The sequence below is a fragment of the Coenobita brevimanus genome, chromosome 5 (genome assembly GCF_032717465.1).
Source record: "Coenobita brevimanus isolate Jiangsu-jjx chromosome 5, ASM3271746v2, whole genome shotgun sequence".
Classification (NCBI taxonomy): domain Eukaryota; kingdom Metazoa; phylum Arthropoda; class Malacostraca; order Decapoda; family Coenobitidae; genus Coenobita; species Coenobita brevimanus.
This window is the reverse complement of record NC_136958.1, coordinates 7,251,660-7,279,422: the sequence shown is the minus strand read 5'-3', so window position 1 is coordinate 7,279,422 and position 27,763 is coordinate 7,251,660. Positions and strand designations below refer to the sequence as shown.

At 40.7% G+C, this 27,763-nt stretch overlaps 1 protein-coding gene across 1 annotated transcript in view; it reads right to left on the bottom strand.

The window, feature by feature from the left end:
* The window catches only part of LOC145397620 (NADPH oxidase 4-like), a 31,427-nt gene continuing 3,664 nt past the window's right edge, over nucleotides 1–27,763 (bottom strand). Inside the window, exons 2-15 of the mRNA XM_080270663.1 lie at nucleotides 21,779–21,874; nucleotides 20,680–20,899; nucleotides 20,151–20,248; nucleotides 19,071–19,098; nucleotides 16,374–16,527; nucleotides 12,004–12,086; nucleotides 11,044–11,499; nucleotides 9,481–9,773; nucleotides 8,443–8,505; nucleotides 4,307–5,043; nucleotides 3,633–3,756; nucleotides 2,310–2,489; nucleotides 1,272–1,369; nucleotides 1–122 (exon numbers count right to left, since the gene is read on the bottom strand). Coding sequence (XP_080126789.1) covers nucleotides 2–122; nucleotides 1,272–1,369; nucleotides 2,310–2,489; nucleotides 3,633–3,756; nucleotides 4,307–5,043; nucleotides 8,443–8,505; nucleotides 9,481–9,773; nucleotides 11,044–11,499; nucleotides 12,004–12,086; nucleotides 16,374–16,527; nucleotides 19,071–19,098; nucleotides 20,151–20,248; nucleotides 20,680–20,899; nucleotides 21,779–21,874 — 2,751 coding nt within the window. The 3' untranslated portion in view covers nucleotide 1. The remainder of the gene's footprint in view (nucleotides 123–1,271; nucleotides 1,370–2,309; nucleotides 2,490–3,632; nucleotides 3,757–4,306; nucleotides 5,044–8,442; nucleotides 8,506–9,480; nucleotides 9,774–11,043; nucleotides 11,500–12,003; nucleotides 12,087–16,373; nucleotides 16,528–19,070; nucleotides 19,099–20,150; nucleotides 20,249–20,679; nucleotides 20,900–21,778; nucleotides 21,875–27,763) is intronic.

Sequence of the window (27,763 nt, the reverse complement as noted above, 5' to 3'; positions counted from 1 at the left end):
TTTAGGAAAATGATTCTTGATGATAATGAAATGCAGAACCCCTGGCAACTGCATTCAAACAGTGTCGTTTAACCTGGCGACGCATTTGTGAAGGTCCACAGGCGAACACTCCCACACTGGTCCTAACCAAGAAATACAAAAATATTTAGTAGCTGTATGTCAATACAGAACTAAAGAAGGAAGCAAGGCCACACCCATCATCCCACATGAGCAGAGTGTAAGAAAACAAAGGAACTGATCCACATCCTGTGCTAGTAGCTTTCTCAGTATACCTATACTGGAATGATCTATCATCATCATCATCATCTGGACCTCCTTTCCCACCCTAGGACACGGTGAGGAGTAGCAATGTCCAGACAGTCCAAATTTGCCCAATTCGATGGGCCATACTTCCATTAACCCGCGCCGTCCCGAGGACGTACTTCCACGTCCTCACGTTTTGTCACAGCTAATCCCGAGGACGTACTTCAACGTCCTGCAATTGCAAGGTTCATAATTTCCACAATTTTCAATTTTCGCGAGTCATTTTTGGTACGTATACACAGGACACCTTCCTCAACAAGATGCCAGGCAGAGACAATGCCTTACCCAGCATGACCTCCCCCCCCCTGCAGGCCCTTTTCTCAGCAATTCACCTGTTATCAGTGACCTGGCCAGCATAGCCATGTCATGCCACGGTACGAAATTCAGGGCCAGAGTGATTCCCCAATCAATGACAATGTGGAGGACAAACTTTACATAGCATTAGAGGAAGAAACAGTTAGAAATGATGATCAGGTAATGTGGCAAAAAAAGGTCAGGTATTAGTGAGTGAAACAATGCTTATAATGCCTATATTACTGCTTGAAAACCAATATACTCTTGTACTACATATAAATTCGTAACAGTAAATAAATAAATACCGTTTATGAGTGGTGTGAAATAGTTATCCTCCCATAGAACTCGTTTTCTTTGGTGCCAGCCTGATAGAAAACCCAGTAAGGTAAGGAGGCTCTCCTACCTATAATGAGTATTTTAAACCACAGGTGAGCGATTTCTCTATGAATTTTCGATGTTTCTCACCAAAAGCGAAAGTTTTAGCAAAAAAAAAAAAAGGGTCAAAAAATGGTCGGGATTGGGGGGTACCAGTGGTCAAAAAGTGGTCGGGACGGGGCGGGTTAACTCATCATTCAAGCCCCCGGAATCCTGGCTCTGTCGGATACACCAAAAACATTCACCACCATCTGTAGCTTCACATATACATATGCTAATGCCTGATGGCAATAACTAACCTCCTGTAATTCTGCCGCCACTCTTGAAACAAATGTTTCCATTGTGGTCGCCCACCAGTAATACGTGGCAATAATGCTGGGTACTCAGCAAGCAGTTCCTGGAAAATATAGGAATTGATCTCCTTAGATCAGTCAGATCACATGCAGTATCTCTAAAGACTATGGAACAGTCATATTATATGGGAACAGTTGCTCATCAAGAGATATGCCTGTTAGATCAGATTAACTTCACTATATAGATGTGAGCTTATGTAGGCTTGCAAATATATCGCATGGGGAAAAAGGGGGAGGGGGAGTGTAGAAGTTTACATTTCTTTGTAAAGGGTTTACAGTACTGTATCTTTAATAGTCCAAAACTATGAGGGAGTTCTGCTGTGATCTAAAGTTGACACACCCCATACATGAATCTACCCTGCACCTTATCCTGCATTTAGAGAGGTTTTCAACACCAGTACAATACTGCAGCTCTTCCCTAACATGAGTAAAATGTCTGGCAGGACGAAGACACAAATAAAGTAACATTCTGAAAAGATTAATGGATTTTCTAACTTTTCATTCCCCAACTCAAGCTTCTATCAGTTCACTGTGATGATGTATTTCTTTATTTAATTCTTGCTGTCCTTGGATGATATAACTCAGCTCGACCAAGATGTCACAGAGAGCTCTTTATTTTCACCTATCTTAAATGTCAGGACCAACTTGCGTAGCCCTAGGCTCCTGTGCTCCTCATGGAGCAACACAGGTTTAGATGATGGATGGACAGATGGAAAGCTCTCTCATACTGCAGGAATAGTAGAAGAAAATCTCACACACCAAAAGTCTTAAGGCTGAAAAAATTATCAGAAGGGGTTGGGTTAGGAAGAATATCTCTCACTCCACATCTGAAATGTCATCAGGGCTGAATAAATTCATCAAGAGACAGCATGAACAGAAGAGAGTACATCTTGTGGCTGAAGAGGTTAAGTTGAATATAATATGGCATTTACCAAGGATACAGTTTAGAAGACATTAATATACTACAGAAGCCAACCACAATACCTGGATTGTGTGGTGAGGTGGATATCGAGTGACATGGAGGCGAAGCTCTAGGCGGTCCTCCTTGTGTGCCTCCCAGCACTGGTGCAGGAGGTTCAAGAGTAATGGTGCCACTGCTAACAAAAGCCTGGCATTCCTCACCACCCACACCACATGCAGCCTTGCTGGCCACTTTGATGGACACTCCCTGCACCAAAGCAAATATTAGTATGCACCAAAATTATGAGTGACAGTTGGCTGACAATCTCCTACCTGCATTGGGCCCTTCACTCCATATTTCTTACTCCCCAACAAACAGACAAAATCCTTCTTTCGCATGTTCATATGTTGTGTGCTTCATATTGCTATGACACCACCACAGCTTACACAGTTGTGGCTGATACCTTTTGCCTGTGATAATACAATAACAATGTAAAGAAATATTGTACTATATCATCCTGAATTATTTTCAATATACAGTAAAAACCTCAAAGGCAGTGGCTCAATCAGTAGAGAGGTGACCTGCAGTCCTACTGGACCCAGGTTCAAATCCCCACTCAGGCAGGAAACAATATTAGCATTTGAATTTCATAAAATTGGACCCACTGATCTACCAGATGACCCGCCGAGATGTCATAAAAATACCCCCACTAATACCTGTAAAAAGTCCTGTAGGAGACAGCCCTAGCATGTATTCAATACGCATGGTGGGTGTTGGCACTGGAGTGGTGACATGCAGAGGTGTGTGGTATGTAGGAGGACTACTAGCCTTTGAGAGCAGGCTGTGAAACCTATGCCCAGAGTCACACAAAAAAAAAAAAAAAAAAAAAAGTATATTCAAAATTCTGTCACTTCTAAAGTAAGTCACTCAGGCAACTAAAAATTTTCCGATCAAGCTCTACTTGACTGTTATAGAGGAATAGTGGCAGTATGATCTCAATTTGCTACAAAGTCAGGTACTACAGTACTGTATAACAAAATGACAGACTATAACTTATGTCTGTGACAACGATGTGATGCTGTCCCTACATTCTGTAAAGAGCAAACAGCATGGCAAGACAGGGTTAGGTTAGGTACCCAACATCCTACTGTACTCTCTTCCCTCTTGCTTTGGTGCACAAACCAAAAATGGGTGATGCCTCATTTTGCATACTACAACTTCCCCTGTTCCTTCTTCAACATCAGCTGGTGAGTTTGCTGATGAAACTTAAGGCAAAGTGCGACTAAAACCCATTATACTTAATTAAATTTCACCAGTTTTGTCAGTATTGCCTTAACAAGAATAGTCATTGGAGTTGAACTGTGTTCCCCTATTTGTTGAAGGCATGATGAGAAGATCACAAATACAAACCGTATATGATACATGGTGGCAGCAAGGGGAGTTATGCCCATTCCCCCAGCAGTCCCTATCACCACTGGGTAACCGAGAAGCACCTCACATGGGGAGCTGAATGGACCATCAATGTGGAACCTGGTTGAGATCAGCAATAGGAACCCATAAACATAACTAAGAATAATTACATATATGCAAAAAAATAATGAATAAAAAAAATAGAGAAATATGAAAATGAAACCATATGACTGACATGCTGCAGTTCATTTCCTAAGGCAATTTACTTGCTGATATTACAGTACTGCCAAACATTACACTTTAATAATGTTTAGTTCCCTGACACTGCAATACACTATTGTAGATAACTGCTATTTAGGAGTACACAAAAACATTATCTGAACACCTGGGTATGGTGGACTTCTGAATGAGCACTAACGGTTTTGTCATCTCTGAACTGTAGGTCTATCTGGGTGGGTGATGCATCTCAAAGGAATTCCGTAACAGTGTAAGGAGCTCATCCTTTTGGCATTTTCAAGTCAAAATACAATATATTTTCTAATTTACAGACTTGAATGGAAATTTTTATGGATGTTTCATTCTCTGTCATACTGGAAGTACCGTACTTAAAATGTTTACTAAGTACAGTATATATTAAATTATTGTACCAGAAAAATAGGTTTGATCTTACCTGACATATGAACCAACTGGACTGCTGACAACAAAGTGTTCATTTTGAGGTGTGTTCTCAGTTTCTGCTTCTGAAGACCACTCCTTGACATAACAGCCCTTTCCCTGAGGACTTGTATCAAAGTAAACCTGATGTGGAGGTGGATAGGAATGTGTGCCAAAGTGAGGTAGGTGACAATGAGAACAGATACTGCTGCTATTATGTTGTACGTTGGTTCTTTCTACACACACTAGTGGTTTCGACTTTGAAATTATTGGATGAACAATACCTTTTAAGTATGACCTGAAGTTAAACATTCCAGTATCCTTACTACTATGAGTGGCAGATTTAGCACATGGACTTAGAGATACTGGGAGTTTTCCTTTCACAGGAATATGAATCTCATTTCTATCACTGCCCACATAAGGAGGCAGTGAATAACTTTTCTTGGTAGCCACAGTATGTACAGCTTGACTGTTACCTAAAAATATAGCTGTATAAGATGAATTTAAATCTGTTACTTCCAGGGATTTATGATACTTGTGAGGCAGTGAATTGAAATGGCTATGTCCCCAGTGATTCTGTAAAATGGACCCAGACGAGGCAGTATGACTAGAGAGGGAGGGTGTATGATGGCAGAGCCAAGGCACTTCTTTGTGGCAACACTGGGAACGAAGCAAGGAAGCCACTCGCTGCGTCCAGTCACCTCGGGCTTGAATGAGCACTGTCAGCTTGGCTTGGGATGATTCACTCTCACACTGCAGAGAGGATTGAAGACTTTGTGTTAATTGGAATGCAGTGGAATGTACAATGCTTATTATGAATATTATGACATTATAGTTGTTCATCATAGTTGTTTTGTTAACTATTGTTGCCTTGTTAACCTAGTGAACCCAAGGATGGTTTTTCTCTTTAGTTACTTTGTGATTTTATTCAGCTTTAAAAAGATTTTTCAAATTGGAGGGAATCTGATTTAGCATTATTAAACCCTTTCAGTATGAAGGACCTTTCCTGAGTGAAAAAAGTATAGCAGCAAGAGTGGGCTAAATTTTATGTCACCCAGATTCAAAGGATTAAGATGCTGATGGACTACAATTTTTTCTTCACAAACTTACTTTGATTTTTATTTTTTATTTTTTTCTTAACTCCTTCAATCTGATGTCATTCTTCTTGCTATCACTAGATGATTATACTGTACTGTAATCAACTCGAGATTTTTCAAAACAGCTACAGTATTTATGAACTTCAATAACTCCTCCAGGACAATATATCATTCCTAAGCTAAATGAAAATGTCCGGAAGTTTCAAGAAGTAACAACAAAAATATATCATTGTAGTGAAGGAGTTACCAGTAATTCCTCCAACAACAACCACAAGAATGTTTGAAAGTTGTCTCTGTCTATCTATCTATTGCCAGATGCCATAATCCCATACGGGTTGGCCATTTGACTCTGAGTTATTTGTTTTACAGGGAGGGGCACTAACCCTCCACCAACCCACTTGACACATAGGGAACACGCACAGAAGCATATTTCCAGTACACAAAAGTGTGAACATCAGGGGTAGGGTTTTGAGAGGTAGACTGAAAAACACCTGCCATGAGTTCACAGAGTGTGACTTTAGTGATAAGGGGCTGAATAGAGAGGCTGCCAGTGATTGAGAAGTGAGGAAAGCCGACACATGCAAGCATGCTGGAGCCCTTATAAACAATATATTGACTTTAAATGAGAACCAGCCCTATGTGAAAATAGCTTTCATACAAGTACTACAGGCTTCCATATCAGTACCAACATATGGTATTACTCTGCTGAACAATATAATTCCATGGTGATATCAGAACTGGGCAAAGCTTATTCCCTAAAACATCAGAAATGATTGTTGTTTTCATGCTGCCTAGGCTATTTTTCATCAGTCAGTAATTTATGGTGAGATATTTTGTGGGAACTACTGTCTCCATTACCATTTATCATTTCTGTATACACCTCACCAAAACCTTCCGCAAAGCCCATATAATATTAAGCTGAGCTATTCTCTGTAAACCTGAGGAGTGAGTTGTGTGTTCACAGAAGGCTGTCCTCACTACTGTAGTTTGGGAATATGTTGCAAACTATTATAACTTTTTCCATACCTTGAAAACTGGAAGAAACTGGCAAATCATCTTGTTTATTCCAATGGCACCACATTAAACACTACAATAATTTCATAATTTAAATGGACTTAAAAAAAGGCAATTTAAAATAACTATATGCTGTACATACACAGTACTGTTTTGCTTTGTTTTGTTTTTCATTTGAGGGAACTGGGCCACTCTCATAACTTCAGTACAGTCAAGTCACCTAAAGCGCGGCTAATTGGTTCTGGACCAAGCCTGCGCCATAGAAAACTGTGCCATACAAATAACTAAACGTATGGGAAAAATGGAATTTGGTTCTGGACGTTTGGCCAAAGTCCCCCTTTTCATCCCACTTTTCCCGATTTTTTGCCACTTTACACATGCACACAATCAAGCAATCAGTCAGTGCATGTATTACACGTGACAACAGGCACAAAAAACGGGAAGGTGATCAGCCCTGTGTCTACTTGGGCAATACCATGCGCTGCAGATCGAGCGAAAAAAAGCTAGGCCAAGTAGATACAGATCAGCTGACCGACCAAAAGATTAAAGATGGTGGAGGCTGCCTGGTCAAACACTGATTGAAGAAGTTTATTTGATAAAGTTTGTGTGCTCAAGTGTCAAGAAAACTCACAATTAACACATTAATAATCATTCTTATATACGGGATGATGATGATGGGAGGCATTATAGTTCATCTTAGCTCAGAGATAGGTGCTTCATCACTAACCCGTTAATAGCGGTTTTACAAACAAACCTATAAACTAGTCACAATACGCAATGAATCTTTAATATTTCATTGCTTAACACGATGAATTTGGTGAAGTTTAACCTCCTCACAAGAGAGAAAAAAGTCCACAGTTGGAGCACTGGTAGTACGGAACTGAAGTGGTCGCCATCTTCTTTGTTTACAAACTGGGGAGCACACCGCCAGGGGAATTTGCCCGCGTGTTTCAAACCTTGCCGTGCCTGCGCCATAGGTAGTTTATGCACGTGGTTCATTTTGGGGGGGTCTGGCACCTTGCCGTGTCACAGAAAACCCTGCCATAGAAGTCCGCGCCATAGGAGACCTGACTGTATACAGTCGTGGTTTCATTAACCCGTGGACTGCAACATACTTCATACAGGGGTGTCTCGGAAAGCAGTGACATACCTCTTATGAGCAAAATTTTCAACAACACACCACAAAGGTTCTAGAAGGATCAGTGTGACACAAAATTTATGGAGCATTAGGGTAACTGGCAGCTCTCATTCCCACCCCCTATCTTGAGTCCAGTTGCTAAATAGCACCAGCAACAATGACCCAAAACTACGCACTTCGTAATGCATTTCCCGTAATATTATCACCCCAGAAAAAGCAGTCGTGGGTCAAAACTGTTTGGAATAACATATAATCTAATGAAAGGTCAATAAGAGGCAATGAAACAGAAGTAGGGTGGTAAATACTGGGTGTAAAAGTAGCACCTTAAGCTTGTACTGCAGTGTATGGAACGAGCTGGCAACCCACTTGGGGAGTGGGGAGCCTGGCGACACCCTGTCTACAGCCTGTCTCTTCTGCCCCAATATGCATTACTCTCTCTCTTTCTTTCTCTCAAAGCACAGTTTTCATGTTCCTGTCAGAAATGCAATTTCTGAAAATTATTTCAGTTTCAAAAGAAGAATTCCGTGGGTAGCTGCACAATGCGGTTTCCTAACCACTGATGTACATTTCATGGAACTCTGTATGAGTGACCAAAATTGTCATTTTGCCACACCACAGGATGTTTGCACGACCTCTAGCTGCAATCCAAGGGTTAACTTAGAAGCACCTTAATTACAAGGTAGGAATGTTATGAGTCATAGAAACCTCCCATCTGACTATGCTTGGTTATCAACCAAAATGACATGGGTCTGAGATCTCTGGCAAGTTAGAAAAATGTGCTATCGTAAGTTACACTAAATATTATAAATCCTGTAAGAATATCTAACTATTATTATGTTTATCAAGTTGTTAGTAAATACAAAGAGCACTAGCTACAGAAACAAGAAGACATAAGTCACTTACACTGATGACAGTGAACGGATGCCACTCCATCCTGGACACTTGAGGACACTGGATCAACACATACTGTTCACAGAAACGAAACAGTGTTCTAGAGGAGCCTGATATTAGCTGTACCATCAACAATAAAAGCTCACTGACAATCCCCTGCCTGTATCGCATCCTGTCTTCCATACTTGTCACACATTGCGGCAACTTCCCTCTCATAACTTTGTTGTGTGCTAACATGAAAATATTTCATGTACCAGCAGTCACCATGAATGTGCCAGCAAACTTTTGAATGTGAGAGTACTATTAAAGAGCATCTTGAGAAGGAAACTATTTGGTACACAACCAACAAGTAATAATACTGTAAAGCTCTGAATAATAAGCACATATATCTTGGACAATATTAATACTGTAATAAAAATCTGAGCAATAATACAGCAGCTAACAATATGTTCTAGATTTGCCAAAATTTCTATTTTCCAAAATGGAGAAACAAAAAAGACATGAAACAGTCTTAAGAACAGAACTGTTTATTTAGTGCAGTGCAGGATATAGAAAACCATGCCAGTACCTGCCACTTTCTAGGCAAATGTTACATCGCTCCACAAAGAAGACTACAGTACATAATAAAACCACCTACAGATTTAGGGTAAAAGTCTTTGACCACAATCCTGGGATTAGTTATGCTCTTGATATCTCTGACAGCACTGCTGTTACATGAGTGACATACACACTGCATTCATATCATGCTATGCAGGCAACCAGTGAACCACAAAGTGGCAATGAGAATACCACGAGCAGTTTTACATAGGTAAACATGATGAGGTGTCTTTGTGACCTCTCAGCAGACAAATAATATACTCCATTTGCAGGTTTTAGAATGAAACCTGCTTGCAGGTATATACAGCCAAATGCCTAATACTTACTTATCGCAAACCAAGCTCTAAATTGGCTTCCATTACATGAGTTTCCTTGGCTATGAAAAATAATATTGAAGAGGGAGAGCTATCAACAGCATTCCACGACAAATACTTTCAAAGACTATAATTTTACCTGTCCAGGCTTGCAGGTGAAATCTGGAAGTGAAAGACTAAGACGAAGCACACTGCATGGGAGGAATGTGACTCTGGACACTAGTGCCCCCTGTCCATCCCCTCTCAGCCGCTGCCGCAGCCATCGCACCACCCAGTCCAATGCCCACATACCCAGTGCCACAGTCACCCACATCCATGTCTGTAACCATGGCACAAGAATATAACAATGATGCAGGGATAAGAACATGAGAAATACCCACCATTCAAGGACAAGAACACAAGGTAGAATCAGGAACTCAAACAATAGATATTCTACAACAGGAAACAATAACACAATAGTTACTCTTATTCTAGCTATTTTGATACATAATACCTTCACTACATGATGCCTCTTCTATGCTAGCAACCAATGAAATTATAAAACAGAACTCATGCTGAAGGAGGTGATGGAGACAATTTCTAATCCCTCCAGTAGAAAAAGTTTCAGAAGCTGAATATAATCATGTGGCTAAGATAAAAACATGCTGAAATGGTTAAGGTTTTGTATAATTAACCACAGCAAATTTAATCATATTACTATACAATAAAGAATTGAACATATATGATGAAAAATAAAGGATCTTGAGAAGTACACTGTTTCACATATAAAACTGTTACACAATTATATTACTGTGCTCCCAAGGTACAAAGCTGCCCAGTATAGGTAATTCATTAAACTGATACTGTATAACAAATCAACTCTACCTGTGAAGGAACAGGAACAAATTCAGGTGCTCTAAGACATTTCCTCCTTCCTGTGTATAATCGCTTTTTCTGTTGTACCTTAATCATCACACCGCCTAGGATACAAAAAGGAAATAATCAGAACTATTAAAAAGATGAAGTGTATTGAAATAAACTCTTGAATCCCCAATGATGTACTTCTTACTTTACTCTTGCTACCACCAGACAGTTAAACTAAGCTGATTTTTCACACCGCTGGGGTCTGATCTAGCCTCCAACATCCACCAGTACTTTGGTATAGATTCTTCTCAAGTTCAATTTAAATCAAAAAAGCTCAGCAAAAGGAAAAAAATCCTCTGGCTGAATGGAATAAAGACTTGACCTCCTCTTGCATACAATGCTTCAAGCAAATCAAAGCACTGCCCGATGACCCACAAAGGCAAAATGCTACTTTAGGCAGAAGACCAAGTCATACATATACATTTGAGCACAGGAGTGTCTCTCTTATTCTAGTCTTCCAATCTCCTGATGATTCTAGCCTTTGGTTCTTTCTTCCTCATGAAAGAGAGAGAGAAAAAATTAGGATACATTTCTTGAACTGAAGGGTTTACATACAGCCTTAATATACTTCTTTATGAAGGTTTTTCTTAAGCTGAATGAAGTAATATTGGACCAGCAACAGTATCCTGAAAAGTATGTCACACAGATGCAAATGGAGTTACAAGTAAAAATAAACTAATTTCTGACTTGAAAACAATTTTATGGTGAATTAAAAGATGGTTCAAGTGAACGAAAGCATGATTCATCATCAACTTAACAAATGAAGCAATTTTACACGAGGACTACCAATAGGCCTGACCTTGTTTAGCTGATTCTCGGCTGTGATTATGATTTTTCAGACTGGGAATGTGTGGGAGAGACTTCTGATCTGAATTCTGCTGCATTTTGTTGTGTCTTACTTCAGGATAATCTAATTCAGTAGCAGGTTCTGGGTATTCATAGCTCATAGCAGAAAGGGGATTTACATTCTCATATTCTATATCATCATATCCTTCATTTATAGTGAGGTCTAACTCAGGAGAAGGTTCAGGAAATTCATAATTTTGCTGAAGTTCAGGGGAAGGTTCAGGAAATCCATAATCTTGTTGAAGTTCCAGGGATGGTTCAGGAAATCCATAATCTTGCTGAAGTTCAGAGGAAGGTTCAGGAAAACCATAATCTTGCTGAGGTTCATGGAGTGAAGTACCCAGTTGCGAGTCAGTGATGTTGTGATGGGTAAAAAAAGACTCCAAGGTTGCAATGGGCTCTGGGAAGCCTGTAAAGTAAAATATTTATATGTCAACTAACATGTAAGTAATATATGACTGATGTATGGTGGGAAAAAAAAAAGTTCTATTACAGTGTTGCATTTCATTTCTACTTCTCACTTTTCAGGGGACAGGCCGACATGGGGGTGACTGTTTGTGGCTACCCCTTACGGGACTGAGGCATCTGGCTATAGACAGATAGATAGACAGAATTTTCTCTGGTCACAGTATTGCAATATTCTGAAGCTAAGAGAATCTTCAAATAATATTCTGTCCACAGATATTGTAATCCTCTTGAATGTGATGTGTTGTAAAGGAAAGTGATAGACTTGCCCTGAATGTGAAAAAGATGCAGTGCAATACCTGTACTAGAAGTTTCTCCCTGAATGTATAGTACTGTACTAATTAGCATAAACAAGATCATTCTACTTGTTTTTCATATATAAAAAGATGAAAAGTTTGGCAATGTCTTCAATATGCTGCATACAAGAGGACTGAAAAGCAATACATGCCTTCCTCATCAGACTGTGTGTCCATGTGCATCTGGCAGCCTGGGAAATGACTGTGGAGATTTCTTTGCTCCTTGAGAACACCTCTGAAGAATGTATAAGTGGGTCATACAATAAATAATAATAATAATAATAATAACAACCAAAATAATAATACTAATACTAATAATAATTATGACTGACTATCAGATATGTTTATGTGAAGCTACAGAACGTGGTGAATGTTTTTGGCATATTCAATAGAATCAGGATTCCAGGGGCTTGAATGATGAGTGAGTGGAAGCTTGGCCCATTGGATTGAGCAAATTTGGGCTGTCTGGACATTGCTACTCCTCACCCTGCCATAGGGTGGGAAAGGAGGTCCAGATGATGGTGATGATGAAAATAATAATCATCATTCATCATCATCCAGACCTTCTTTCCCACCCTCAGGCACGGTGAGGAGTAGCAATGTCCAGACAGCCCAAGTTTGCCCAACTCAATGGGCCATGCTTCCATTCATTCATCATTCAAGCCCCCGGAATCCTGGCTCTATCTGATACACCGAAAACATTAACCACATTCAATAGCTTCACATAAACGTATCTGATACAGTCAGTCCGGAAGCTGTCACATTAAAAGGGGTGCCAAATCCCTGATCATGCACTTCTTCTCACAACATTTATCCAGCCAGCTCGATTTCTCGTCAGTCCCCTAACCTCACCAAGTTCCATACCTCTCTTCCTCACACACTAGTCCACCATATCCCTCCACCTTCTCCTCAACCTACCTTGCCTCCTCCTTTCTTCAAATTCACTCAGATATACCTTTTTCACCACTCTATTGTTATCCATTCCATCTCAGTACACTCCTCAATCCTGGTGTCCACAGACGTCCTCACTCTACATCTTTCACGAATCACATTATTTCATATCCTACCCACTCTCGGTACTCCACACACATTTGTCAGCAGTCCTATCTCCACTACTCTCACTCCTGACTTTAATTTTTCATGCTACATCATAGTCTCACATCCATATGTTAAAGTTGACACTAAAACTCCTTCATGCAACCCTCGCACAGCTGCAACACTCAACTCTGTTTCTTATCAAGGCCTTCATAGCACCAGCTACTTTCCTTCCCTGTGTCACTCTACTTTTCATTTCTTTTGCACATTTTCCTCTCATTTCTATCACTGTACCCAGGTATTTAAATTTTCTTACCATTTTCAGTCTCTCTCTATTCACTGTAACATCACACTGGGAGTCACCTTCTCTCTTATTAACCATCACTTTACTCTTTTCTACATTTACTCTCAAGGTACGACGCTCACAGACATCAGCAAAACTCTGCACTGGTCTACGAAGTTCTTGTCCAGTACTGTATTTGCAAGTAGTACTGCATCATCAGCATACAACAAATATGAGATATTCCATCCATCACCATTCATTACCAATGCCATCCGTCTCTGCATTACTCGTGTTTTTACTTCTCTCATCACCCCATCCATATATATATAATGAACAACCATGGGGACATCGCACAACCTTGTCACACGCCCACACTGATTGTGAACCACTCACCTAGATGCCGATTTCCCCTTACACATACCTCACTACCATCATAAAAGCTCTTGACAGCACCTAGCAGCTTACCATTTACACTGTAAATGCCCAAAAGCTTCCACAATCCTTCTCTGTCTACTTTGCTGTATGCTTCTTCCAGATCCATGAATGCCATCAACACCTTATAGTACTGTACTTCTCACAAGCCTTCTCCACTATCTGTCTTATTGCAAATATTAGATCCACACATCCTCTGCCACTCCTAAAGCCATCCTGTTCATCACTCACTAGGACTTCTGATATCTCTCTTACTTTTTCTATGATAATTCTTCCATATACCTTCCCTACCACACTCAATAACCTTATGTCACGATAATTCTTGCACTCACTTCGCTCACCCTTATTTTTGTACAGGGGTACAATAAAAGCCTTTTTCCACTCTGCTGGTACAGTTTCACTCATCCATGCCTTCTTACATATATCCAGCATGCACTTTATTCTGCTCTCTCCATTACACTAAATAATCTCTGCATACACCTCATCAACCCCCAGCTGCTTTCCCATTTTTCTTCCGCTTCACAGCATTCTTCACCTGTGAGAGTGTCACATTTCCTGGCACTGCATTCCTTTTCTGTACACCCCCAAAATCAATCATATTTACAGTGGCTCTGCTCTCTCCATTCCCATTCATCAGGCTTTCAAAATATTCCTTCCATGTGGTCCTTACTTCATCCCCATGGGTTAATAATCTACCACTTGCATCCTTCACACCTTAACATTTCTTTCCGCTGCCACTTCTACATTTCCGCACCTCCTTCAAGAATAATTTCATATTTTCAGAGTAATTTGCATTCATAATAATGATAATAATCAGTGGTAGGTAGGGGTGCTCACCATCCTCTCACTTGATGTAGTGCTGCTCTCAGGTGACTGTCCTTTCCTCTCTTCATTCCTTCCTTCCTCTTCTGCCTTTATTTCCTTCATTCTTTCCTCTTCCTTCTGCCTATGAGTGACTTTACACTTCCTCTCCTGTCTTTCTTTCCTTCATTCTTTCCTCTTCTTTCTGCCTATGGGTGACTCTGCATTGTATGACAAGCCAAATGGTTTCCTATACACCAGGAAACCATGTGCTGTGCTAGGTGGTAACCATACAACCAAATTATGGCACCTGGTGGTTTAGTGGGCAATTAAGGTTCTCCAATTGGACTGAGCCTGTGCAGGTTTCTGTCCAAGGGATGGTTGGAGTTTATTGTTCACACAATGCCACTCAGGGATGAGTGAGGCTGGGCACTCTCATCTTAAATGTCAGGACCAACTTGCCTAGCCCCGGGCTCCTATGCTTCTCATGGGGCAACACTGGATTAGATGACAGATGGATGGATAATAATAATACTTACAGCTATATTATATGAATTGATCAAATGTGTACTTGAAAAGAACGTAAAGCATCAGCATTCACCATAATCCCACCCAACATGATTCTAGGTCTTATTCCTCTTAAAAACAGTGGTGGTTAGCATACAAAATATATATAACTGTACCAGTATTTATCCAAAAACTTGGCAGCAATAGGACTACCCTTTACCTGTAGATCAGTACAGTAATCCCTCAGTTATCCAGATGTCCAGTATCCAAACAATCCACTATCCAGACACTGTGATCTGGCTGTTTGAATCCATTATTCATACATTTTCCATTTCATCCAGACAAAATGCTTGCGTCTGGGTGGAAATTATGGCTAAGCGAACATGTTTGCCCAGCAGGGTCGTGGTTTTTTTTTTTTTTTTTTTTTTTTTCTTTTTTTTTTCACTGCAGGGTGTGGCCTTGCAGTGGTGATTGCCTGTCAGTGAATGATGGGTCTGCTTGACCTTGGTAATAGCTTAGCTGTGGTTTGCAGGTCTGCTTGACCAGACAGAGCAATGTTAAACACCAGGAATGAGTGTTCTATGATGCACTGTTGTGGCCTTTTACAATGGCTTTCAAAGTTAGGGTATGTACGAAGGGGGGCCATGGGAGAAGTCCATTATCCAAATGGACTCACTATCTAGACATACTTTTGGCTCTATTACGTAGGTTAATCGAGGTATCACCGTATTATAATGAACAAAGAGTGAGTTTTGTGGGAAATGTATTTTATTTTACGCCAATATTATACCAGCAGTCCTTTTATCTTAATTTGGTCCATATTTATGTCTTTCTGCAGCTTATTTCATGCAGCTCAGTGGCAGAATAAGACAATGCAATGGCTTTACATCCCTTCCACAGCTCCTCATCATGACTAGGATAATATTCTAGTATTAATCTACTGTTATGGCCTGATATTCAAAATCGAAGGATGGGAATTTTAGGCCAAGTTAGAGTAAATAGCGTATAGTAATGGTTTAGTAGGGGGTGACAGCTGCACTGCAATCAAATAAGGTGATCAGTACCGAAGCTGTGTAAGAAAAACCAATAACTTTAATGAAACGGTCTGGAAGCTACTGAGAACTACAGTAGAGTGCAAATTTTCAAATGACATTGCTCTTATGAGCAGTAATAATGTTTAATACAACATGTAAAACGTTACAACATCACATAAAACAAAAGATCGTCATTTTGGTACAGTACTGTATACTGTCATTTTTTTGTATTCCTATTGCTGTTCATTCTTCAGTCTATTATAGGAATACTGCCAACTGAAACTGCACTGCTACTGATATATCTCATCTGTCAATCCCCCTAAGTTACATTACCAAATGCAATAAAAAAGTTGAAATACTGTACTGCATTCTGGAACACATCCCTTGCATATAACCAGGACCACCAGTACTGCAGAAATTGGTCACTTACTTGAGAGGATGCAAAATCATGAGGAGGAGGAATATCAGGCCAAGATGATGAGTGTAGTAGAAGAGGTTGTAGTGAGAGTGCCGTACTCTCCCCAGGGAGCTGACACCCATCACACCCAGTACCACCACCATCAACACTCCCGTTATCCCAGGAACTGTGCCAACACCATCAGTGATACAGTTAGTCAGCAGTTAGCCCCTTCAATATGGTGACATTTTTCGTGTCTTACTCTGTCAGCTTCAAAACAGTTTTATTCAACTTAGGGGGGAAAAAAAAAATCTCTCGTACTAATAGGTTAATGGAAGCTGTGCCTAATTCCTTAAGTCCGAAGTCTTCCAGGACCGAATAAAGTTATTCATTGGTTCCCAGAATAAAATAAAAGTAGGCCATTAATGTGAAGTGGCTAACCCTTTGATGTCTGGGGATATCATTTTCATTTCATTCTTGCCATTTCCAGTCAATCATATTCAGCTCATGATCAACTATTTGAACCAGAGATGTTAGATACAGCTTTAATAAACCCCTTCAATATGGGATATGTCTGGTATCAGCAAATCTGAATATAAAAAGGATGTAACCCAGATCCAAGGGGTTATAACTGTTTCACTTGGGCCCATATTCTTGTCAGCTTAGAAGGCTGTCTTGCACCTCTTCTTCAGCCATTTATTTCTGCATATTCACTGTTTAGCTCTTTATTATCAGATTAATCACGGAAGGGGCGGCCATAAACAAATCACATCTATGCCACCAAGTCCTCTGCCATATACAATTTTCATATTACAGCTCATTATTATACTGTTTGTTATCTACATTTTTTTTTATATCAACAAAGATGCCAAATATAGCATAAACACCATGGATGAGATGGAGGGATGGAGTGGAAATTTATGAGAGAGGGAGTATGATTTGGAGGAAGGGCAGCCAAATGGTAGAGAGCAGGGCAACATGGAGATGATTTTTTTGTGGCTACTCCTCACATGATTTAGATATCTGCCAATAATTAGATAGATGGAAATATTAATGTACTTTAAACAAAAATAAACAGGTAAGGAGAAGGTGCTAGGGAGACTCTTTAGCCAACAATAAAATATATAGGCCTTGGAGTAAACTGTTTCATTATTAACCCCTTCACCATGATGACATATTACTCTTTCATTCTGTTGACACTAAATAATTTTTACTCCACATGGGAAGGAACTCTCATAGTTTGCTCAGTTTGGGAGTTTAAAGAAGTCTGTCTCTAACTCATGGAAGCTATCTCAAACCCCTCCATTTTGAAGTCTTTCTCAAGCTAAATATAACTGGTTGGAAATAACAAAAATAAAAATTACACTACTTATACATCACTACATTGAGGGGGGGGGGGATTAAGTTGCCACTGAATTAACACCTTATCTTTAATTAAGGCTTCTTATTATTCATTATAAGTCTTTTCTAAAGTTAGAAATAAATATTTTTGTGCTTTTAACCTCTCAGTCATGACTCAGAAACACACCTTCCTTAAAAATTTGTTTGTAGCATTTTACTTGCTTACATCCAAGACTGTGATGGCTAATTGTATTCATCACCACCATCATCATCATCCGGACCTCCTTTTCCCCCCAAGGGCAGCGTGAGGAGTAGCAACATCCAGACAGTACAAACTTGCCCAAATCAAATAGGCCACACTTCCATTCACTCATCATTCAAGCCCCCAGAATCCTGGCTCTACCGGATATGCCAAAAACATTCACCACACTCTGCAGCTTCACACAAACATATCCAATTGAGTCAATCCAGACACTGCCATGCTCACAAGGGGTGCCAAAATCCCTGATCATGCACTTCTCCTCACAACATTCATCCAGCCAGCTTGACCTCTTGTCAGTTCCCTAGCCTCACCGACTTCCAAACTTCTCTTCCTCACACATTCATCCACCATATCTCTCCACCTTCTTCTTGGCCTACGTCACCTCCTCCCTCCTTCAAATTCGCTCAGGTATACCTTTTTCACCACTCTATTGTTATCCATTCTTTCCACATGACAATACCATCTCAGGACACTCTCTTCGATGCTGGTGTCTACCGACTTCCTCACTCCACATCTTTCACGAATCACATTATTTCATATCCTATCAACCCTCTGTACTCCACATACATTCCTCAGCAGTCCCATCTTCACTGATCGTACTCTTGACTTTTCATTTTCATGCCACACCATAGTTTCACACCCATATGTTAAAGTTGGCACCAACATTCCCTCATGCAAGCCTCGTGCTAATTGTATTACGTGTCAAAAATGAAAACTAAGGCTAGCAATATGTTCAGAGATTTATAGGACTGTCAATGAATGCCTGCGACTTAGCTGGTAAAAAAAGTGGTGCTGAAATTAGACTCTCAGTACATGAGATCTTCCTCTGTTATATAAACTCACTGAGCGGAACAGGCAGCAAGAATAAAATATAAAAACTGTAACTGTCCTGAAAGGGAGACACTCACAGTAAATTACAAAAAATCGCTCATTACAGTTTCCCTGGTATCTATAAAGCTGAACTGTCAGTTTCACTTAGTTTATTGTACCAGTTACATGGCGTAACTTGTGATATAAAACACATCTCTGACTCATAAAGACTGCCTGAATGTGGGTAGCATCCATTCCCTCAATTCCTGGAAAAGTTCATGGAAATATTAGAAAATGGTCTTCACCCAATACATTACCTGTAGCTGTAAATAACCGCACTGGACTCTGCAAAGGACAAAATAAAAATCATGAACTACTTACAGTAAACATAAAATGAGCTATATAAAATACTGATCAGTACAGTGTTAGGTTAAAACTACTACCAGTAATCATCTCTTAAGCATATGATAATATACAATATATTGCAAAGGTACTTAAACACACACACACACACACACACACACACACACACACACACAAAAAGCATACTGGAAACCAAACCAAATAAAGTCATTTTTCCTCAGTAGGCCCTATTGCACTACTTAGTTGGTCCACAAACCTATCCCTCTCCTCCATGCCTGTCTTCACAAAATGCACATGCAGAAAGCAGAGCTGCCTCCACCACCTCACACAAATAAGTAAGAACATAAAAACATATTACACTCTGTCTACTTGGTCAAAGACTGTCATCTCTCTATCTTGAATGCTGGGCTATAGCAAAAAGTTATCACCAGAATCATGAAGTGCTATGGAAAGGAAAGGATGTAGAGCTGCAGAATTGTCTTTTGTTACTGAGCTTCATGAAATAAGTTACATAACTACAAATATCTCCAACAAGTAAAAGTGGGTGAACTACTGCATAGCATAGTCTAAGTGTGATCTTAGAAGCCTGCAGTGTCACATATCTGTTAATATTTATCCACCAATTGTGTGCTGTGAATTGAATCCCCGACTATCCAGTGACAATCAGAAAGCTTATTCACTACACCATGATATGGTAAAAGCTACCCTTATTTCCCATTACTGTTATGTAGCCAGGATTCCCCCACCCCTACTGTTGACCTTAAGAAGCCAAGCACCCCTGACACTCAGATACACTGAAGCTGTTAAGCTCTCTCACAGCATATCCAATGAATCCATTATGAGCTATGAAACCAACAGTACCACAGCAGCAGGGGAATCCTGATTATAAGCTGTGGCAGGTAGAGGTAGCTTTTACGAGTACCTGACACTGGTGCAGTGGATAAGCTGCCTGACTGTCATCACATAGTCCAAGTTTTGATCCATGGCAGTGCTCAGTTGGATAAACATTACAGTAATCAATTTTTAAAACTCACCTCTCCCTTGTATGAAGCCAAATTGAGATCAGGATAGAGGTTACTGAAGTATCTGGAGGAGTTGTATGCATTGGCCATGTGAGCAGTTGAGTGCACCACTGCAAATGCACATTAAATATTATTAAAAACTTTGGAAAGCACCATATGAATGTTACATGACAGTGTCTGAAAAGGAATGGTTGGTGTTATCATCCACAAAAGGGAAAGTGTATGGTAATGATTCAACTTGATGTGCTGGTTGACTTAGTTCCTGCAACACGGGACTTTTGGAGGAAACCTGAATTTACTAAACTTTCACAACACTAACTGGTTAAATTTGCTGAAATAAAACCTTAATGAGCTACTATATCAACTTTACAGAAACTTGGTCTAAAACTGACAGGTGCTAATCACAAAGAAATGTGACAGAAAGAATTTAAAGTTTCAATACTGTCTTATTCTGTCATAGATATGAGATGAAGGATGCAAAAGGCTGAAAACCTCTGCCATGTTGAGGTGAATGAACTCTAATCTGGCAATAATTACTGACCTGCACTGATAAATACAGTGGCAACCATTACAAGATGAGTGGTCTTAGCAGTGTGGGTAGCAGGGGCAACAAGGGCAGCAGGCAAGGCAGGTGGGCGTTGGCGTGAGTGTGATAGGGCAGTGACGAGGGCGGTGGTGAGGCTGCGGCACATGGGCAACACCAGGCAGCAGCATGACAGGTTAAGCACAGCCGCAGAACCTCGTGAGATGCACAGACCAGTCTGGCAGAGAATTTGCTAAGTTCCACAGGAGATTCTGTAATACAGTACCTCTTCCTCAGTTATTAATTTTCCACATTACAGTCCAGAGTCCACTTGTATGTTCATCATTTTCATTCATTGCCAGATGCCACGTATCCCAAACGGGGTGGCCAAGGGCTTAGAGTTAATTGTTTTACAGGGAGAGGCACTAATCCTCCACCAACCCCACTTGACACGTAGGGAGAACGTTATGCCAACAGCATCTGGTGTTCCCAGGCGGTCACCCATCCAAGTACTAACCAGACCTATGTAATTAATGTAAATTATAGTACTGTATGTCACTATTCAATAATGTAAATGGTACACAAGAGACTACATATACAAATGGGTTTGTATGTTTTTCTTTTTTTGGTCAGTTGAAGCCCTTAATCCAACACCAAAAATAAGTCAAAGTGTAATATACAAATTAAATAGCTAAAGAGGATGCGGTACAAAGCCTCCACTGGTACTGTGGTACTAATTATACCCTTTTCACTTTATTTTGACTGAAAATTGCCATCTCCCCACCTCGTATGCCGATATGTTACAAGTGATACTGTAAAATTTGGTCTTTATGTATTTCTAAGCTAAAATTTAAAAAATAAAAAGTGCTCAGTATCTACAAAACAAAGTACAGGTATATAACCAGTGAAAGGCCTACTTTAACAGAAAATTTGGAAACTTCTTGCCTGCGGTAAAAAATTAATGAGGTTAACACTAGAATATGATATTTATCCCCAAAATAAGCTGTGAGAGGATGTAGAGCTGTAGCACTTTATCTACCACCAAGCTACATGAAATAAGCAACAAAAAGATGAAAATGAAGGCTAAGTTACAGTGAACGACCTACAAACCACTCACCCCAAGCATGCGACGAATGTAGTAATACTGAGGTTCCTTCTTATAGCGGCTGTAGTCCCGAAAGAACATCAAGACACAGGCTGCAGTCCACGCTATCTGTGATCAGGAGCCAAAGAAAAAGTCAATAGCCCTTACAAGACAGGAGGCCATATCTATATACTTTCATAAGCCTAAACCGTATATAAGATTGTTTTATATATATGCACTGTCTTCACTCTTGCAGCTGCTAAACACTCCTTGATAGAATTAGAGTGAAAACAGGTCTTAAAGTGAAAATTCTCATGGTTAAAGAAAAAAAAAGAAAATCATTCTAGCTGGACCTAAGGCCAAATAATTCTGTTCAGATGACAGTGAGCTACAGAGACTGCGTGTTAAAGGACTGTTACTTGGGTGGTGGAAATGCATTAAAAAAAAAAAAAAAAATAGCCATTGATGCTACAGCGTTTTGCATGTGTTCCTCACTTCACTCTCTATGTCCTGAAAGGAAGATAGTGAACTACAGGAGGGCAACTTCAGCCTGCAGTTCACCAGGACCTAGTTCAGAGGAGTCAAGGGTTGCAACTACTACAGCTACAACTACTATTATACTACTGTACTACCACTACTAATAATAATACTGCCTCTGCTACTAAGCACTACTGCAGCTACTATTACTACTACTACTACTACTACTACCACCACCATTCAGTGCATAACAGCTGATTATTTTATTAACCTCTCGTAGTGGAGCAGTTAAAAGACGGTTGCAAGGAATGCTTTCAAAATCTGCAACTCAAACAACAACAAAAAGCAAAATAAAACATAACAAATCCCTATGCCCTGTTTTATTTAGCGATTCCCAGCACCACAAATGCTCTATCAGAACAACATACAAGGCAACTCTCATTACGAAACTCCAAAAAATGATCATGCAAACACTTCTTGGATTTCACACACTGCGTTGCAGAAAATGACAGGGTAGCAGGGGCGAGTGTTTTTCTTTTCGTTTGTGTGTGTGTGTGTGTGTGTTACTAATCTTCTACACTGCACCACTGTCTACTACCACCTCTCCTGTTTTACCAAATGTGCATTGTATCTACTCTACTTTTCCACACTATACCACTGCCTACTACCACTTTCTTCTATTTTACCACCTATACCTTGTATCTGCTCTTGCATTATACCACTGTCTACTACCACTAGTATCTACGCTACTGTCTGTGACTATATAGCATCTGCCCTACCCTCCTACAACATACCACTACATTATCTACTACTGCCATCTGCCTACATTGTATCATTGTCTCCTCCCACTACTGTAGTTTCTATACCGTCTGTGCCTTACATCAGCCCTATAGTCTCTCTCTCTCTCTCTCTCTCTCTCTCTCTCTCTCTCTCTCTCTCTCTCTCTCTCTCTCTCTCTCTCTCGATGTCTTTACATGTGTTGTACATGACGTCAAAGGCCTTCCTTCGTGTCAACATCCTACTCGCTTGCTCTAATTACACACACACTCCCACTACCACAACCATGCGACGGCTGTCACTCCCTTGTTGGCTTTTAATTGTTCATCTCAACCAGGATCTTGATTATTATTCTTTATATCTCGCTCCTCTCAACAAACAACATTTCTTCTATAACTTCAATACAGTATGCTTCCAGTAATCTATCACTCCCTTGCTATACTCTTTGTACTCTAACTTGGCCCATACTGTCATCTCTCCATCTTGAATGCTGAGCTGTAACTAGATTAACAGTAGAATATGATGCTGAAGAAGTGGGAAGAGAAGGAGGTAGAGCCGTAGCACTGTCTTTTCCTGCCACTGAACTACGTACAATAAAATGCAAAAGGAAGAAAATCTGGGTCAAGTTAAGGTGAAAAAGGTATAGCTTTTAACTCGGTCTTTTATCTCATCCAGGATCTTCAGCATTATCTTTTGTATTTCGCACATGTCAACAGGCAACTTCTTGAAAACAATAATACACTTCTTACAATCCACACTTTAGTTTTTGCATTATTTATGCCCACTTCAGCGTTCCACCCCAGATAACGATAGAGTTATTGCAATGAGACTAACTTCCCTATCACCAATCAGAACATTTTTTTTTTTTTTTTTTTTTTTTTTTTTTTTTTTTACGTGTCTGACTCTGGGCAAAGGCTGCAGGGCCTATTTCTCGGGGGCAGTGACCTATCCCGAGGCCCAGTAGTCCTCCTACACCTCCACGTGTCACCACTTCGGCGCTAACATCCACCGTCCATATTGAATACATGCTAAGGCTGTCTCATACAGGACTGGTGTATGGGTATTAGCGGGGGTATGTCGGCAGGTCATCTGGTAGATCAGGAAAGTCTGATTTTTTTAGAAGATTAAAATCCCTAAACTGTTCCCTGCCCCAGCCGCGATTCAAACCTGGGTCCATTCGGACTGCAGGCAGCCTCTCTACCGAATCAGCCACCGCCTACCCCAAATAAAATGAAAGAAAAACATTAGGGAGCCGAATGCTAATCGACTGCCAGAATATGCTGTTGGCCTAATCCAAGATTTTGGCCATATCTTAATACCCTGAAGGTTTCATGTTGATAGCGCAAGCCATTCATGATATATAAAGATGCTAAAGGTGGCTGATAAAGACTAGTTGACCTTTGGCAGCTATATTGGTGACCTTGACCTTAACCTCGGGTGCCCATTTTCGAACTCGTCCAAGATTTTGGCCATATCTTGATACCTTGAAGGTTTCATGTTGAGAGCTCAAGCCGTTCATGAGCTATTATGGTGCTACAGACGGTAGATAAAAACTAGTTGATCTTTAGCGGCCATTTTGGTGACCTTGACCTTGACCCCGAGTGCCCTTTTTCGAACTTGGCCAAGATTTGGCCATATATGGATACCCTGAAGGTTTCATGTTGATAGCTCAAGCCGTTCACGAGACATAATGGGAATACACACACACACACACACACACACACACACACACACACACACACATACACACAAAGGCTGGCAAAAACATTATCGCTCCGCCTTGTAAAGGCAAGCAATAAAAAACATTCCACATTTTGGGTAATAATTGAATAAGACCAAAGTTGGCATCATGGCTATATGAATATTTATTATCTGCCATTACGTGTTCCAAATTCATTGATCATCACGTACTATCGTTTACTCTTCCTCTCACCTCCTCATTTAATACCTTGAATCCGATGACACATTTACTGATTTTTTCGTTCTATATGAGGCATCTGTTCAATCTGGAGGAGACTTTTCATAGCGGAGGATTTCAAAAGATTGTTCCTAATCACTTCAATATGGGAGAATTTTCCCTAGGTAAAAAAAATGTCCAGCAGTAGCAATGAAGTAATAAAAATGTAATTAAATTGAAGGAGGAAAATATTTTATAACACTGAAAGCAGTATTATTAAAAATAAAAGCGCAAAGGTGTTAACAAGCTCCTTTTCTTGATTATTTCTGCAGATTTTTGTTGTTTCTCTTTGTTTTTCTGTATCGCTGATGATTATCTTTAATGTGAGTTGTAGGCTGATCACATAAAATATAAATATTCCAAAAATGTCAGAAATGGAGGGGCTTGCTTATACTTTCCCTCACTTCTCTTGCTTATACTTTCGTTCACTTAGTTTTAATGATGCGGCCGTGAGAAAAAATCCTACAACGCAAAGGCCTTCTCCATACGTGTCCTACGCCAGTCATGAGGGCTTATCCACGTCAGTCTAACAACCCTTCCACTGGTTGAGGCACACTTGGGGATTGGATGCTGGGCTGCTGGCTCAAGTCACACGATTTTAAGCAGTAAAGAGGTTGTGATAGCAGTGGTAATAGTGGTGTGGCTGGGATGGGAGTTTTGGTGTCACAGGTATAGGTAGTGGCAGCGGGCGTGTGATGTGGAGTGGTATGCTGTGGCGTGGCGTGCTGATGAGGTGTGGTGGTGTATGGTGTGCCGGTGTAGCGTGGTACGTGTGTGTGTGTGTGTGTGATGGCGTTGTGTGGTGTCGTGTGGTACTATAGTGACAGTAGGCGTGTGGTGTGGTGTGGCAGTGACTGCGTGCGTGTGGTGTGGTATGGTCGTGACTGTGTGCGTGTGGTGTTGTGTGGGTCGTGACTGTGCATGTGGTCACTGTGGTGTGGTGTGATAGTCACTGCGTGCGTGTGGTGGTGAAGTGGTAGCGACTGTGTGCGTGTGGTGTGGTGTGGTGGTGACTGCGTGCGTGTGGTGTGGTGTGGTAGTGACAGCGTGCGTGATGTAATGGTATCGTGTGGTCTGGTTCAGTAGTACAGTGTAGGTGTGGTGTACCCTGACAAGCGAAGGCCACAACCAAGATCACACACACCCGCCTCCCCCTGACTGACGCACGTGCCGCCTACATCATGACACACGCCCAGTAAGCAAAGTGTTCACGCTCTCCACCTTATCAAACAGCCAACACCATTCACTTTATGAACACTACACCTTGATGTCTTTTCATTCATAGTTGTTGAAGTCAGAGGATTTTATTTACTCCCTAAGTTTCAATCACCAATCTGTCAAGTGCATCTTCGCCTCAATAAAAAAAAAAAAAAACTGAGTATAGTTACTATAAAACTATGTGCGAGAAATTTCAAACTTTTAAATTAAGCAAATGACACGTATGCTATGATACTACTTAACACCTGAACAAATGTCATTAAATATACATTCCAAGTTGCAAGTCCCAAATAATAGCACTGAGATCTATATACCACTCATCCCCAGAAAGGAGGATGGTGAACTGCAAAGAAAGGCAACTTCAGCCAGCAGTCCACCGGATTCACATTTCAGATGAACCTGGGGCTCCAACAACAAAAACAACAAAACTACTACTATTACGTCAAAAACAACTACTACTATTACTATGCCACTGCGTTTGCTTCATACTTAGGTCATGTCCGTCACTTTCTTCCTTGAGGCACAATATTAAAGCGACTCATGTACAATACGAGCAGAGAAAAATACCAAGCTTCTCTCAGCTTATGAATATTAGCCAACGGAGGAGTGTGAGATGCCAATGGGATGAAATAATAGGCGAATTTTTGTCCCTGTAAATTCTAATGGTCGTGTGATTGACATAAAACAAGTTATTCTAAGCAACGTGAAATTATTTATAGAAACGGTACCATAAGATTCTCTCTCTCTCTCTCTCTCTCTCTCTCTCTCTCTCTCTTTCAGACCTTTTCCCTCGACCCTTCCGCCATAACCAGCTTCTATGAGTTTATTTTGTAAACCTTTAAACAGACTTAACTTCAACCAGCTCCACCCTCCCTAAAACTCTCTCTCTCTCTCTCTCTCTCTCTCTCTCTCTCTCTCTCTCTCACACACACACACACACACACACACACACACACACACACACACACACACACACACACACACACACACACACACACACACTCGCCCACTAACAACACTAAGCCTCACTGAATTCCTGTTTACCTTCTTGTATCATCAGTCATCCCCACGTCCATCCACATCCACTCACTCACCCACCCATCCACATCCACTCATCCATCCATCCACACGCACACCAACCCAAACACCCACCCTCACCCATTCATCCACATCCACTTGCCCAACCATCCTCACCCACCCACCCAATCACCTACGCTCACTCTTCCATCCAACTACACTCACTCACCTAGCCACACACACACACACACACACACACACACACACACAATGTCTCCCCATCTCTGCCCACGCACGCCCTCAGACATACGTGTGTGTCACGGGAGAGTGTGAATCATATAACTTTGAACTGTATCCTGTAGCGTGTGTGTGTGTGTGTGTGTGTGTGTGTGTGTGTGTGTGTGTGTGTGTGTGTGTGTGTGTGTGTGTGTGTGTGTGTGTGTGTGTGTTGGTGAAGCGGTATAGCAGACACAACAGTTTAGCGTACATGCCCCTCACTCACAACACTGATTCAGCTCAAGTTTCACCTCTGCTTGTGTGTGTGTGTGTGTGTGTGTGTGTGTGTGTGTGTG